Source organism: Phragmites australis, chromosome 9, assembly GCF_958298935.1.
Source record: "Phragmites australis chromosome 9, lpPhrAust1.1, whole genome shotgun sequence".
NCBI classification, from domain to species: Eukaryota; Viridiplantae; Streptophyta; class Magnoliopsida; order Poales; family Poaceae; genus Phragmites; species Phragmites australis.
In genome coordinates, this window is record NC_084929.1 from 36,378,500 (window position 1) to 36,394,890 (window position 16,391).

At 45.5% G+C, this 16,391-nt stretch overlaps 1 protein-coding gene and 1 pseudogene across 2 annotated transcripts; one reads left to right on the forward strand and one right to left on the reverse strand.

The window, feature by feature from the left end:
* The first annotated feature begins 1,848 nt into the window (after window positions 1-1,848).
* LOC133928210 (protein argonaute 4B-like) lies at window positions 1,849-11,150 on the forward strand (annotated as a pseudogene).
* A 1,939-nt stretch (window positions 11,151-13,089) lies between these two features.
* LOC133929570 (reticulon-like protein B12) lies at window positions 13,090-15,021 on the reverse strand. Of its 2 annotated transcripts, none has more exons than XM_062376377.1 (4): window positions 14,762-15,021; window positions 14,450-14,682; window positions 13,771-13,982; window positions 13,090-13,691 (listed from the first exon to the last, which is right to left on the reverse strand). In XM_062376377.1, exons 1-4 carry the CDS (start codon window positions 14,810-14,812, stop codon window positions 13,513-13,515), a joined length of 675 nt encoding a protein of 224 aa, XP_062232361.1. In that variant the 5' UTR covers window positions 14,813-15,021; the 3' UTR covers window positions 13,090-13,512. The 2 variants fall into 2 exon arrangements, with proteins under 2 accessions (XP_062232361.1, XP_062232362.1); XM_062376378.1 differs by having other exon boundaries at window positions 14,450-14,636; window positions 14,762-15,014.
* Between the last annotated feature and the right edge of the window lie 1,370 nt (window positions 15,022-16,391).

A 16,391-nucleotide genomic window follows, 5' to 3' on the forward strand; every position in this document is an offset into this window, starting at 1 on the left:
TGGCTCGGCTGCGGCGGACAATGCTCAGCGAAACTCTGCGACTGGCAATGGCGCTTGTCGGAGGGTTAACTCCTGTCGCAGGGATCCTGAGGGACCCCTTTTTAGAAATTCGGCCGGGGGGATGATCCTGAATATGTTTGCCAGAGAAATAAATGGGTATAAATGCGATGGCAGGCGGGGTGGAATGATCTAGTGCTGAATGAAGTAAATGCACTGGGGTTTAGACAGGTTCGAGCCGCACGGAGGCGTAACACCCTACTCCTGTATGGATACTATAAATGCCTTAAGAATGTCCCTCAAGGATGTTTCTGGTTACAAGAATGTTTATATATCCTAGAGCCTGGGGCTCCTTGTTCTTCGGTTTGAGTGTATCTGTTGGCTTTGGGTGCTCTTGGGCTTCTCTTCTCTTCTCTTCTCTACTTACTTCCTCTGGGATTTTCCTACTTCCGAGAGATTGTCTAACTTGTCGAGCTTGTTCAGAGATTGTTCCGAGATTGAGTCTGTCTTTGTCCGTGCTACCGGCTGCTTTAAATACCCGACGGCAGTAGCGTGCCCCGAAGGGGAGGACACGAGTTCCAAAGCACCATAAATGAAAAGGGCGTCATCATAGCCTCTGTGCGAAGTGACCTAAGGTGGAAAATGCGCCACACGCCCGGTCATCCATCACCATAAATGCACTGGCAACAGGCGCCGTGGAGAGGGCCCATCGGGCAGCCGCAGAGCGGCCTGGCGTGCCCGTCCTGTCTTGTTCTCTTGCCACAGCAGCGCGGCAGACGGAACGCCTCAGCCCTCACGATGTTATCCTGAGGCGTGCCGGATGGCACGAGATGGGACCCGTGCATTTAATGTCCGCACACCCTTCTGCCAAAATGTGGCAGGAACTGACACCGAGCGTGGCGGGAGCAGTTGAAGGTGATAGGCGACGCGCGCTCTTAAATGCGGCCTCGGGCCTTTGACTGGCTGACACCTCATCAGTGGGCTCCTGTGGGGGCCACTGTCAGGGGGCTTCCTGGGTCGTCGGGAAACCGAGTGCTCGGGGGTCACTGTTCACCTCCCCGAGCACTCTCTCCCGAGAATGCCCTTTTTTGGTCCTCGGGGAACCGAGTGCTCGGAGGTTACTGTTCACCTTCCCGAGCACTCTCTCTCGGGCACGTTTGTACGGATCCTCGGGGGCCGCTGCATGCAGCCCCGAGCACTCTCTCCCGGAACTTCCTTCAGTGGGTCCTCGGGATACTTGGGTGCCCAGAGGGCCACCGCTCGCGGCCCCGGGCACACTTCTCCCGGTACTTAGCTTTCCTGTTCGTCGGGGGACTCAGGTGCTCGGGGGTCACCGTATACCTCCCCGAGCACTTTCTTCCCGGCACTTAGACTTCGCAGATCATCGGGGAACTTGGGTATTCGGGGACCACTGACTGCAGCCCTGAGCGCCCTCTCCCGGGACTTAATCTTTTTTACCTCGCGGAGGAGACCCCGCGGAATGGCGCCACGTGGCGGATTGCTGACCTGGCCTCGGGATTCGGGGACCCCCGGTTCCTGATTCACCGACAGCGCTAGACAAAGGTGAGGGCGGCGATGCTGGGTGTGAATGGAAGAGCGAGGGGGAGGGGGTTAGGGGTGGCTAAATAGGTGCGGGAGAGAGCAGGGTGGTTGCAGGATCGTGGGCGCGTGCACGGAGACGGGGTGGCGAAATTGGGCGGCGTGGGTGGCGGTTGCGCGCGGCGCGAGCGGAGCAGAGGGACGGGGATGACAGGTGGGCCCAGCCTGTCGGCGAATGAGAGGGAGGAGTGGGTTGGGTCGGGCTGCACGAGGTGACGGGCGAGATTACGGGCGTCACACACAAATTGAGTGATGTCCGCAGCAACAGGAGCGTCAGGAAACTCTGAAGTCGTTGCTATCATACTGAGGCAGCATTTGGCCAAGTTGTGGCACTGCAGGAAACCAAGTTGGCAAAATTTGATCATCTTATGGCCCATGATTTCCTTGGCAATAGATTGTTGGACTTCTTATATATCCCTACAAATGGTACTTGCAGTGGGATATTACTAGCTTGGGATAGTGTCCTAGTGACAGCGTCGAGCCCCTCGATCAGAAAGTTCTCAATCATGGCAGCAATTGCTTTACAAGCATCAAATGCTCCCTTCCAGCTTACGACTGTTTACGGTCCTTCGGAGGACTCTGGAAAACAAGAGTTTTTGGACAAAATGTAGTCCCTCAAGCCTCCGGCTGCCACACCATGGATGATTGCGGGTGATTTTAACCTAATATATGAAGCTAAAGATAAAAAACTAACTCAATTTGAACAGGCGTCTCATAGGGAAATTCCAGGCATCCTTGGACACGGCGGAGCTCTTGGAAATCGCGCTTCAAAACCGAAAATTCACCTGGTCCAACAAGCGTGAGAGCCTTACCATGGTGCATTTGGATCGTATCTTTTGCAATGAGGATTGGGATCTTCTCTTCCCATCGCACTCCTTGCAGGACCTCTCCTCTTCGGTCTCTGATCACTGCCCTCTACTCCTTGCTGAGCAAAAGATCCCATCGAGACTTGCCACTTTCAAGTTTGAGGAATTTTGGGTCAAGGTACCATGCTTCATAGAAATGGTCAAGGAGGCATGGGACAAGCTAGCTCAGGGTCCGGCGATGGTGGTGTTGCGGACAAAGATGCAAGCAACAACAATGGCCCTCCGATAATGGAGCAAATCGCTATTTGGGTGTGCAAACAACAAATGCATATTGCCCAAGAGGTGATTCTATGCCTAGATATGGCACAAGAGGAGAGGGTGCTCTTAGATGGTGAGCGCAAGTTGCGGAAAGACCTCAAGCTACACATCCTTGGGCTCGCCGCAGTACAATGAGCCAGATGCTGCCAATGCTCGCGATTAACTTGGTTGAAAGCTGGTGATGCTTGCACACGTTTCTTCCACTTGCGAGCAAACGCGTGCTACCGGTGAAACTACATCCCGGCCCTCACCAAGAGTGATGTAAGCTGTGTCTGCGCTCATGAAGATAAAGAGGCTGGGCTACACCATTACTTCAATGGCATTTTGAGCACTAGAGAGACGTGCCAGTTCTCCTTCGACTAGATGCAACTCAGCCTATCCAAGCTTGACGACGTAGCTACGACTCAACTGGACAAACCCTTCTCTGAGACAGAAATTGCGACAACCATTGCGCAACTACCGGTAGAGAAAGCGCCAGGCCCGGATGGATTCACTAGGTCCTTCTTGAAGCATTGTTGGACAATCATTAAACAAGAGGTGCTCAATGCTTTTGATAGCTTGTACAGCCTCCATACTTCTACTCTACCGTGGATCAACAAAGCCACCATCAATCTGATTCCAAAGACAGAAGTGGCGATTTAGATGAAAGACTATAGGCCAATAAGCCTCATCCATTCCTTTGCAAAATTGGTATCCAATGTGCTGGCTCTTCGTTTCTCAACACACATTGACCACCTGATTCCCTACTTGCAATGTGCCTTCATAAAGCGCAGGTGTATCCAAGATAATTTCTTATATGTGCGCAATATGCCGCGAGCCTACAATCAAAGCTGCACCCCAGCATGCCTTTTCAAGTTTGACATATCAAAAGCTTTTGACTCGGTGTTTTGGGAATACTTGTTCGAGCTCATGTAGAATAGTGGTTTTAGCGCACGATGGAGAAATTGGTAAGTTGCCCTTCTCTCATCGTCGTCTTCCTCTGTCCTACTCAATGGCATCCCCGGCCCTGAGATCTTTCATGCACGTGGGCCGAAGCAAGGGGACCCCTATCCCCCTACTTGTTTATTCTCTCCATTGACATCCTACAACGTCTCTTTGAGCTGGCTACAGAAGCACAAGCCCTCACCCCACTTTGGGGTCATCATACTAGACTTCGAGTATCTCTTTATGCCGATGACGCAATTGTCTTCACGAACCCAAACGAGCATGACATTGACATGATGATGGAAATTATGCGCCATTTTGGAGGAGCTACGGGCCTACATATCAACCTCGCTAAGAGCGTTGTGTCCACTATCCGCTATCAAGGTCTGGACATGGAGGCAGCACTCGAAAACTTCCCTGGTCTTCGGGCTCCCTTTCCGATTACCTACCTGGGCATGCCACTCTCCCTCGGCCGGCTTTGCCTTGCCCAGTTACAGTTGATCAAAGACCGGGTCAAGGTGTTCTTGGTGGGCTAGAAAGGGAGACTTCTTTCACCTATCGGAAGGCGAGAGCTTGTACGCACTGTCCTAAGTTCACTCCCTACCTACCTCCTAACGGTTCTTCAGCCGTTCAAGCAATTTGTTAAGGATTTGGACAAGGCACGGCGATGTTTCCTATGGGCGGGTTACCAACAGCTCATAGGGGCAAGTGTAAATTGAATTGGACTTGTGTATGCCGTCCCACCAAATACGGTGGCCTGGGAATCATGAATCTGGATTCTTTTGGCCGCGCGCTTTGTCTCCGATGGCTTTGGTTCGAGTGGATGCAATAGGAATGTCCTTGGCTAGGTATGCATCTACCGGTCAGTTCGACTGATGTTGTTCTCTTTGATGTTGCCACTTCGGTTCAGCTTGGCGATGGAAACAAGGCTTCCTTCTGGCTGTCCAGTTGGCTGAAGGGTGTAGCGCTGGCGTCCTTGTTCCCCTCCCTGTATCATCACAGCAAGCGCAAAAATCGCGTAGTTTCTGATGCCCTCACTATGACAGATGGATTCAAGATCTAGACCACAATCTTACCCCGCCTTTTCTAGCTGATTACGTTGACCTTTGGTCTCTTACTCATCTAGTGCACCTGGATACGAGTGGTACTACTATGGACACAATCACCTAGATGCATACTCCTTCAGGGGAATACTCTGTCCAATCAGCTTATCTCCTCCAGTTCGAAGGTGCGGTAACATCATGGTATGACGGCCCTGAGCTCCCCCATGATGTAAGTTTTGTCCTTTGGCTTCTCCTCCAAAGACGTATTTGGACTGCCGATCGGTTACAATGACATGGATGGCCGAACTGCTACTTCTGTCAGTTGTGTTTGTGCAACCTTGAGACAGTGGATCACTTGTTTATGGAATGCACTTTTACGCAAGAGATTTGGACCACGATTGCCTATTGGCTGCAGCAACCCAACATAGCACCGGGTCTTTGGCCAATGAGCACAGCTAGGTCCTGCGGTATAGAATGGTACAAATCCCTCACAATGTTCATCAGGACAAGCAGCAAAGGGTCTCCGCTCGCTTTGCACTCTAGTCCTTTGGACTGTCTGGAAGGAGCGAAACAATCGAGTTTTCAACAAGCAAGGAAAATCCTTAAGCTGTGTTGTGTCTGATTTGCAGGATGAGGCCCATTAGTGGTACTGGTAGGTGCAAAAGATCTGCAATTCATACTGCCAGCAATGGTCGACACCGAAGCCTTACATCCTCTTAGCATCTTAGGCCAGGTCCAGCAGCGTCTCTTTCCGTATTCTAAAAATACTGTGCCGATGAAATCAAGCGCTACAGTATGCATTTGCCGCTCGGTGCTCGCCTCCAGCAGCGTCGGCTTCCGGTCAACAGCGATGCAGCCGATCGGCAAATCCAAGCCAGCGTCGGCATTTTTGCAGCCGGAAGAAGGGCTCCCGTATCACTGTGCTCAGTGTATGTGCGTGGGTCTGAGGGAAGGAGGAGAGGAATGGAAGGTAGAAAATGGGGTAGCTGCTGGAGATGAAAAAATAAGGGATGCTGTAATAGTGATAGAGGGTGCTGTAATAGTATTTTTGAGGATGAAAATTTGAGGTAGCTGCTGGAGATGGCCTTAGCTTCTGTTCTGTTTCTGTTTTTGGCCTCTAGTTGCTATTGCTTAGCGAGTAATCCTCTTATCATCTCAGTTGTCCTGCATCAGCCTCGTGAATGTCGGCTGTTTTGCTTGAGTGTGTTTTCCCATGTGCTTTGCAGTATGTGTCTTACATGCTGCCTAACTTCTCCTTCTTAATTAATATAAGCCGTTTCGGATCTTTCAAAAAAAAAAAAGTATCTTCTGTCGCTAGGTTTGGATACACCATTCATCATGACTACAACTATTTTTTCTCACTATGTAGGGGCTGCCTTTTAGTCCGCCAGTCATTTTTTTTACTACAACCCTTCTAATTTTGTTGGCTTGGGTGGTAGTGTGATGGGCTTGTCATGGATTTCATTCAAGCTTCCGTGGCACACAGAGTGGACTTTCCCTGAACACGGGTATGTATTCGTCCTACGCTAGTACTGTGTAGCTGCATTGTCTATTCTGTAATACTTACATTTGATCTTTCATGCTCATGTCAACTTGTTTTTTAAAAATTGTAGATGTTTCTACAACAATGATTGTGAAGCCTGGTCCTGTTATTGATTTTCCTCTTTCTAACCAGAAAGTTGATCACCTTGGCAGAATTGACTGGCAAAAGGTAAGTTGCATCTTTGGATGAAACAGCATGAAAGATGACCCAACCATATTGATTTTGGTAATTCTATTTTGGATGTATCCTACTCAATATAGGCTAAGCGCGCTCTCAGGAACTTGAGGATGAAAACCACTCCTGCAAATTCAAAATTCAAGATTGTTGGTCTGAGTGACATGAATTGCAACGAACATACGTGAGAGCATATTTTCTTATTGTTCTATTCATTTTTATCAGTGCTTTGCTTAATGTTTGAAAGAAAGGTATCCTAGTATTTTAAGCTTGTTTCAGAACTTTTTTTCCCAGCAAATTTTGCTGTTACTAATTGCTTTCTGATATCAATGCTTTAAGCTAATATTTGATAGAGGTATTATTGTGTTTTGAGCTTGTCTTATAATTCAGTTTTGCTCTGTGAATCTTACTGTCATTTATTAATTACTTTCTGATCAACATGTGCAACTAGGTTTTCACTGAAGTAGAGGAATGGTAGCAACGGAGACTGTGATGCTGTTGAAATAACTGTTTATGACTACTTTGTGAAGAACAAAGGAATCGAACTGCGGTATTCTGGTGATCTTCCCTGTATAAATGTGGGGAAGCCAAAGTCTCCAACATATTTCCCAGTAGAGGATTGTTTCGATTTTGCTAATGTACATCCTTAAATCTCTTCGTTTACCGAAATTATCAACCATCTCAAGCCCTGTTGTGTTGTAGCTCTGCTCTCTGGTTCCACTGCAAAGATACACCAAAGCTTTGTCTACGCTACAAAGGTCCTCCCTTGTTGAGAAGTCGAGACAGAAGCCTCAAGAAAGGATGACAGTCCTTAACGATGTGAATTGTTATCCTTGATTTTAGCGTGTTACAACCATACATAATTGCCTGGGATTGATCTTTATGAGTGTATTAATGGACAGTTTATGTTTACCCTAAACGCTAAGCACTGTAACCTAGTAACTATGATTCTTACCTCATGTTGAGGGCCTGTGGTATTTCAATCACTCCAAATTTTACTCAAGTTGAAGGAAGGGTCCTGCAAGCCCTGAACGTTGGTGACAATTCTGTGAACTTAGGAATCTTTCACATGCTAAATGTCATTGTATCAGCATCTAAGTAAATCTTATACGTGCAATGGTGAAGATATCTTCCCACGAAATGGGCGGTGGTATTTCACCAATAAGGTCAGCATGCTTCTTTTTGTATCGTCAGCATAACTATGAAGGATATTTCTGATGATTTTGCCAATTCCTTTCCCCTCTTTCAGAAGCTAATTCAAGCCTGTTCTGTGGATAAGTGGGTGGCTGTTAATTTCTCTGCATGCAGTGATGTTCGGAATCTTATCCATGACCTGATGAGGAATGCATCTGCAAAGGGGATTGTATGTTTCAGTTTGTCAAACATTTTGAATTTTTGTTTCTCACTTTGCTTCTTTTTTGCAGCAAATGGATCAACCTTTTGGTGTGTTTGAAGAGAGCCCCTCTATGAGACCCGCGCCTGTGTCTAGAAGAGTGGACGGTATGTTTTAGCAGATAAAATCGAAACTTCCTGAAGCTCCCAAGTTCCTCTTGCCTTATGCCTGAGAGGAAAAAATGTGAACTTTATGGTTTGTTCATATTTGGTTGTCATTGTTATCCTTCCATATAAGTATCTTACCTTTGCAGGATAATACTTTTTTATATCAACCAGGTCCTTGGAAGAGGAAGTGCCTTGCTGAATTTGGTATCACACAATGTCAAGCTCCAACAAGAGTCAATGATCCATACCTACTTAATGTGCTGGTGAAGATAAATGCTTAAAGTTTTTGGCATCATCTGTTTTCTTTTGCACTGTATTATTCACTAATGCATGCTCATGATTGTGCTCCTTCCCCTGGTTGTTAATCAGCTTGGTGGGATGAACTCATTGCTGCAAATTGAAGCATCCCCTGCAATACCTCTTGTGTCAAAAGTACCTACCATCATCTTGGGTATGGATATTTCACATGGCCAACCTCGATAGTTAGGGCAATTGACTGTATGCTATCGAGATTGTCTTAGTTTTATTATTTGTTATTGACAAAGTTTGATTTCACTCCATACCACTGAAATGCTAGATTATTCACTTTATACCAACGCGGTTGCATGACGTTCATTTTTACTCTGTTTGTCTATATGAAAAGTTCATTGTACCCCTATTTTTAGATCATTGAGACTGATTTTTGCAGTCCTGTAGCATGGGCATTAAATATTTTCATATACTGTAGCACAAAAATGGCTTGCAGTAAGCTACAGAAAATGATAACCAGCGTCCGTAGCGTGATTGGGTATTATTTTCACAGCACCGAGTTGTATTTCTCCAACCTATTAATTTCAATCCTAGGCCTATTTTATTTTCGAAGTCAAGCGCAACTAAAAATGATAATCAACATATAGGATAAGTCAAAAAAAATTTATTGCACACGTGGGACCGTGACATTATTTTTAGTTTGTAATTTTCGTGCTATAGGACCACAGTGTTATATTTTCGTCGTACAGTCGCGCTGCTACTACAGCACCACGCCATTATAAATTATACATTTTCACGCTACAGTGCATGAAAAATATTATTCTCATATCTCGGTGCCGCAAAAATTATATTTCGCTGTACCGTAGCGCGATTGGGTATTATTTTTGAAATTTGTCAAATTGCATATTATTTTTTAACTATCTGTATAAAATAATATTATTAAATTCTTTATTATTTGGTTCGAGATATGGTCATTTTTAGAATGTCTGACATACTAAATTACGATAACATCACGGTAATAGCATAGAGGAGTAGTTTTGAATTGTCAGTAGTACATAGTGAAAATGAACTTTATCGATAGCAAATCGTGAATTGAGGTGTTTACCGATAGCATACAATTAATTTATTCTGGATAGTCTGATAGACCTTTGATTGCTATAGTAAGACAATATACTTTTACTTATACAGTTCCACTCTGAATAGTGGCATGTAACAGTTCAGAGTCCAAACAAGTTTAGCCTACCCGCACACCGAGCAAACCACATACTCCACTGAACCCGCTTACTTTTTCGTTCTCGATTCGTGTAAAAGGGTTAACCGAAGTTGGTGGCATGGACTCTAGTGGCCTTATAAGCTAGTTTCACTCTTACTCAACTAGGAAGGTGGTACTAAATATGTGTACTCATACACTCATGAGCCACTTATAGGCTCTATCCAAATTGGGCCGGATGTTACTCTCCCCCTCAAAGGACCCGACGTCCTCGTCACCAACATACTCACACTTAGGTAAATGACTAGAAACGTTCCCTCTTAGCACATGTCCATGCATCAGTACCGATACATATACTATGTCGTGTGACCACTCAAGGCTCACACATGCCATGCACCATATGCCTGCGCCCCTGGCCCGCACGTGCCCGAGTAACCGCCCGCACGTGCCTGAGTAACTGCGAGGGTAGGCTCTAATACCATTTGTAATAGGCTAGAGTCTAATTGGTTTAGGCCTACATACACGGGGCAAATCACACACTTTACTAACCTGCTTACATTTTTGTCCTCGTTTCACGTAAAAATGTTAACATGAGGTTGGTGGTATGAACTCAAGTGCTCTTATAGGTTGGTTTCACTTTTACTCAACTAGCAAGGTGGTACTAAGTATGTGTACTCATAGGTCACTTATGGGCTCTATGGTGTAACTATTTGCTGGTTTTAGGGACGGGGTTAGTGAAAGCCAGTTACCCAGGTCATAAACATCGACCTTGATCAGATCATTGAGGTAGTGCATTTATTCGATTAGTCCTTCCACATTTGCTTAGTACACATCCAACTCCTGTACTCACCCCTAAGTAATTATTTCTCACTGCACATCATTATTTCATAGCCTTTTGATCAATGCAGGAATGCAAGTTTCTCGATGAGAAGTGGTCACACAAGTTCACACTCCTTGTTCCTTAGAAGAATCATTATATTAAGTTTTTCTTGACTGGATCTCCAGATAATGTTTCTCCAGGTAACCTTTATTTCTAATCTATTTACAGAGTTTTCTACCATTTGCAGCGGGCAAAGGCAGACATTTTTATGTGAATTGGTGGTGTCATGTGAGATCATAGTACAATTAAATGTTAGTGTCATTCTGTAGGTACTGTTGTGGTCAATAAAGTGTGCCATCCAAGGAATTTTGACTTGTACATGTGTGCATGTGCTGGGATGGTTGCAAGTTGCCAAGTTGTCTGTTTCCTAAATTATCTTGAGTCTTGATGCTAAATATCGTGGTGGTTTCTGCTTGCCTTGCCGTGCATTTTTACAGAGCTAATTGCTATATGATCGTTGTTTGGATCAGGGAACAACAAGGCCAACACATTATCGTGTTCTGCACGATGAGATAGTTTTCTTTGCTGAAGACATGCAGGAGCTTGTTCATTCACTCTCTTATGTGTACGTAGGAAATTGTGCAACATTTCACAGTTGGTTAGTTATGTTCATTCTAAATTGTTGCTTCAGGTATCAGAGGAGCACAACAGCCATATCAGTAGGTATGTCGCTTTTAGCACCGTTCTGGCTAAACTTACCATTGTTTCCAGCAAATATTACGGGGGCAGTCGCTCCAATTTGCACGCACGTCTTGCTGCTGCCCAGGTCGGCACCTTCTCAAGTTTGAGGAGGTATCAGACGCATCGTCGAGCCAAGAGGCCATACGTCTGTTCTGCGGGCAGCACTCCTGTGCCGGAGCTGCCTCGCCGGCACAAGAAAGTCAGGAGTTCCATGTTCTTCTGTTGATGTGCTGAGCTGAGCCGAGCGTTCTGGTTCTGGATGGAGGACCTTTGAACTGTGTCGGTATATCTATATACTATATAGTACTGTCTGTCTGTTGCACACCATATGTGTGTATGTAGCAACTTGAAACTTGTGCAGATTTACAGAATCAGTTCTTTTGTCGCAGTAAAACATAACATCATGGAACGCGTTCTCTCTGCCTGATGTTGATAGCGTTGCAGCCCTGTTACTGTAGGGTCTAATCTTGGTTGAAGTTAAGCTTATGGATTATGTGTTGATATACCTCTTGTAACATCCCGTCTTTAAAATTTACTTATAGCCTAATCCACCTGACTGTAAGCTCTTTTGTATTTTCGTTATCACTTCATGTAAAAGAGTTAATTGGAGTGATATATTTAGAACCACTACTGTAAAAAGGCATAAGAGTGTCAGTTGAAAAACGGCTCCAGTGCCCGTTTTTTAACCGGCACTTTTTACTCGTCACTGATACTCGCCTAGTATCAGTACCTGTTATGGAACCGGTATAGGAACTCACTATCACTGCTCGGTTCGTACCACAAACCGACAGTGATAGATGCACCTGGAGCTAAAAAAATTTGAAACGAGCCAGCTCAAAATCGATTTCAAGCTGGTTCGGCTGTCGGTACTGCCGGCGTGCTCCACTGCCACACCTGCTCCTCCATCAACCTCCTTCGCTTGCTTGAGCCGCTCCCATTAGCTGCTGCTCCATCCACCTGCAAACCCAAGCAAACCCAAATCAAGAGCAATCAAAGCCCAATCCCCAAATCGCATATACCACAGCATCACAGCCCACTCCCCAAATCAAAGAGCAAACCCCAAGAAATCTCTCGTACGCAAGTGTGCAATTTGCATGCTTTTAGCCAAACACAGAAAATACAATCACTTCCGATTAATCCAATTACTAAACAAGCACAGCCACGCCCGCTCCTCTGGCTAAGCCCTCTTCCCCATCCCTCACTTAACAAGCGTCGTAGCCCATTTCTCCCAAAGACCAAGCACGGACACAGAAGAACACGCATACATAGCAAAACCAAATCCATCCATTATCCAACTCCAGTTCATAAGCAGTATTTTGCATGCACATATACACAATCAAGCCTCCAGCACACCAGCAAAAAGACATACCCACACGCAAGCATTCAAGAACATCCACACAACGTTGTGCTGCCTCCCAATAGTCAGTCCGGAGCGGCTCGATCCGCGTCGTGCTGCCCCAGTACTTGCTCCTCCGGCTTGCTTGCGTTGCCCCTCTGGTGCCCTCGCCCCTCTTCCTATTGCGCTCCACCCTCTCTCATGTGTGGCTGCAAGTCAGCGCCCCTACTCCCTTATCCCATAGCCTGAGTATGTGGTGCTCTGGCAGAGAGTAGGCCGGAGGGGATTGATTCAAGAGAGAGAGAGAGAGAGAGAGTAGAGCCGAAGAGATAAGGAGCCAGCGTATGTGAATAGTCAGAGTCGGAGATAAGAAGCGGACGACGCGGACGGAGCCATAACGCTATTGAAGAGCAATTTCGTACCTGTTCATATCTGTGCCGGTTGTGGTATGAACTAGCACTGAAAAATAACTATTAGTGCCGGTTCGTAGCTGAAACTGGTATTGATATGAACAGATACATCAGTGCCGGTTCCAACCACGAACCGGTACTAATGGTACTTTTCAATATCGGTTCTTAGCGGCTCACTCATTTTTCATGCTCGAGAGATTAAGAACCGACACTGATACATCTTTAGTCACGGTTTTTGAACGTAAAGAGCCGGTTTGAGCCATGTCCTTTGCTGTCATCTTGCCTTGCAAACACTATTTTTTAGGGTTGATGAAAGACACAGGTAATCAATGATGCATGTAACTCGGCAGCGAGTGGAGTCTAAAGGAAACGAAACCTTTGCATGCTGCACAGTAAGAACGGCGAAGGAGACAGACAGGTTCTAGAATCGGGGAGATAGCCAAAATGTTTACACCGAATTTTGTCTTTCTGTACAAAATCAATCGTGTTACATGCATCTCAAGGAACATCAATTTGATCTAACATTTCTTGATTTCCTTTATTTTCTCTACATCCAATCCAAAACGCTGCCTCCCAACCGAGGTACTGCACTGTGCATTGCTGCAGCCACTTGCATCACACTCAACTGTTAACAGATCAGATCAGTTCAAATAAAACAAGCCGCCAGCACACCATTCCAAATAAACAATCCAACAAACATCAGCACCAACCAAAAAACCACTATATGTTCAGATTCTAGGGTCTACCCTCCCTGTTCGCTGTTTGCTATGCTCAACAAAAGAGAACAAAAACCCAATCACTGCCCGATTCAAATCAAATTCTTATAGATAGAACCAACCAGGTCATGGATCCTTCAATACCTCCATGACCCAATCCCTCACAACGATGAAGCATTTCATGGAAAGTCTCTCGTACACCATCTCGTACATCTGCAGGTTCATGTAGGCAAACCTCATGTATCTGTCAATGCATTTTTCGTATTTCTGGTACAGTACTGGGATGGTCAGAACAACGACAATACCTGTATATTGTGAAAACTCGGTTATAATGAATCACAAATTGCACAGCTAAATTTAGACGAAAATGAGAGATCAACTTACTTGTGTAACAGAAAGTAGTGAAATCAGTAAGACTGCCAACAATAGAAATGATCCATAAGCAAAGGAAGACTTGGTAAAAAAGAACCGAGTCCCTCCCGAGGGCTATATGATGGAAGGCGGAGAAGACCGTGTTGAGACCAGAATGCAGCAGTGCTGCCACTTCATCAACAACCTGCTGTGAAACAAACATCTCCGGAATAGGTGGCTCCGGCCTGCACCTCATATGTTTGCACAACCATCATCATCATATCATGGTTAGAAATGTTACGTTAAACTAATCTTGTGAGCGAAGAAATGAAAACGAATAAGCATCCCCATTTGTCACACATGATCTGTTTCGGATTGGCAGGTTCCAAACAAGGAGAGAGCAATATGGCCTCGTCAGTTGTTAGCCTGTCTATCACTGTAATTTGGTACTAGTCCAGTATTGGTAGCAGCAGCAGAACTTGGATCAGCATTTGGGTGTGTTACTGATCCATGAAATGAAGTGTGTCATGTATTGATCAAGTTTACCAGCAGGGAAACTGGAAGATTACATATTGCTGAACAGTACAATACAGTACAGTACAGTACAGTAGTACTCCTACAGGTTTCTGTCATTCATCTGTTGTTGCCAGTATATGTAAAACTTGGGGGTGGGAATGAAGTCCAATCCACCAATGGAATGGAAAGTTGTTACCTGTTGAGGAGGCGTGCGGCCTTGGCCCAGAGGAAGAGTACGGTGAGGAGGAGGAGGAGCACGCTGGAGGCGAGGGACAGCAGCGTGTAGCCGAAGCCGAAGAAGAGCAGCCAGGAGGAGACGGTGGCCGCCAGCAGGCAGGCGCTGACGTCGGCCCGGCCCCGCCGCCACAGCACCACGTCCCAAACTGCATGGAAATGGAATAATGGATGCCAATATACAGACCAATGAATCTGTTGAGGATTATTCATTCATTCCTGCTCCGAATTCATCAGTAAAGTAGGGCGTTGAGACAGACAGGCAGGATCGTACCGAATTCTCCGACGAGAGATGTGCTACTGACGCCGGCGACGATTTGATCATGACGACGGTCCATGAATGAGCGAGCTAATTAAGGGGTGGCGGCAGCAGCAGCGATGAGGAATCGGTTGGATCGAATGGCTATTAGATTTGGAGGGGAAAGGGGGAAAGAAGACAAGGAACAGGAAAACCAACCAACCAAAGCAACTGGAATCGACGTGGCGTGGGTCCGTCCAACTCTCCGCCAGCAACAGGCAAGCAGGCACAATGATGATCGATGATCCAATCATCCACGGCCGCTTAGTGTCTCATGCCCACTCCTCTTTCAGGCTTCTACCGGGTAGCTGACATGCACATTTTCAATAGATTCATAAACTAAATCGATTAAAGTGCAATACTTATAATATAATATCAATTCAATACAACAAATGCTTGGTAAATAGAGTTTACAAAACGGCGAATGCAACAGCAAAACCCAAGTCTTACAAGTAGCTTGAGTGCAGACGAAACCTAACTATCTCATTCGTTATCTCCACCCTTGACATAGTCGTTCTCTAGATCTTTATCTGAATCCAAATAAACAATGGTAAATACATAAGGTACTCAGCAAATTATACTTAAAAAAAGATAAGTAGATATATAAATGGTAGAACAAGGATATAGCTATGCAGTTTTTTTAGGATTTGGCCACATATAGCTTTTGGTGCAAGGGTTTAGTTTGCAAAGACTAATTCAAAGTAGTTTGAGGAAACCACAGTTAAGTCGAGATTGTGGGGTTGTTGGTCTTGAGGGAGATACATTCATCCGGCTAATTCCCAAGTTTTAATAATTGGTGGACATTCAATCATCACCAACTCAAAGCAGCCATCATTCTCTTCCAAAACACATACATACAATACACACGCATCAAGGAGTACTCACACTATAGTGTTAATCATTGTGACTAAACCATAGCATGTTCTTAACCATGTATCCATATAGGTTAACACTTTGTAGATGTTGCACCTTTACCCACAAAATATGCATAGAATCCAACTTTAGCAATTGGCGGAGCTAACATAACGAGACACCGCACTCTCCCAACCTCGCCACAATATGCACACACGGGACACATAACTAGGGGCCCATGCAAACATGACTCACTTAGAATCTCCTAGGCCGGAACACGAGACATCACATAGAATATTCGAGTCTTCTCATAACTCCCATTGCCACTATCAATCTACGAGTGGGTATCAAGCTAAGCCGAAGCGGTTGTGTCAAGTCCTGCCACATACATGACATATGATTGTACGATTAAACAGTAGGTAGGATGTCACAATGAACTGATCTTTATACGACCGAGGTAAGTATCTACTAGTAAGAACACTACACAGGTGAACTTTTGTAAGACCCTCGATCCCAAGATCTCATGTGTCTCCTATATCAGTCCCTGGATTCAGTAGCTGATACGCACAGTATAACAGTTGTAGTATCACAGTCAAACTTCATACATAAGTATTAAGGTTACAGAATACAAAAGGCTACAACCCAACAATAATAATACAAATCTAGCCGAACGGCCAACAAAAGCACAACGGAAAGCAAAGACCCAAGCCACAAGCAGCTAGGGTGCGAATGTGACTTCTGCGACTACTCTTCA

Bases quoted from the DNA above. Each gene is read 5' to 3' on its own strand.
- LOC133929570 (XM_062376377.1), bottom strand. From the start codon at position 14,812: ATGATCAAATCGTCGCCGGCGTCAGTAGCACATCTCTCGTCGGAGAAT. The intron at 13,983-14,449 runs GTAACAACTTTC...TATGAGGTGCAG, and splicing joins GCCGCACGCCTCCTCAACAG to GCCGGAGCCACCTATTCCGG. The intron at 13,692-13,770 runs GTAAGTTGATCT...CACAATATACAG, and splicing joins CACTACTTTCTGTTACACAA to GTATTGTCGTTGTTCTGACC.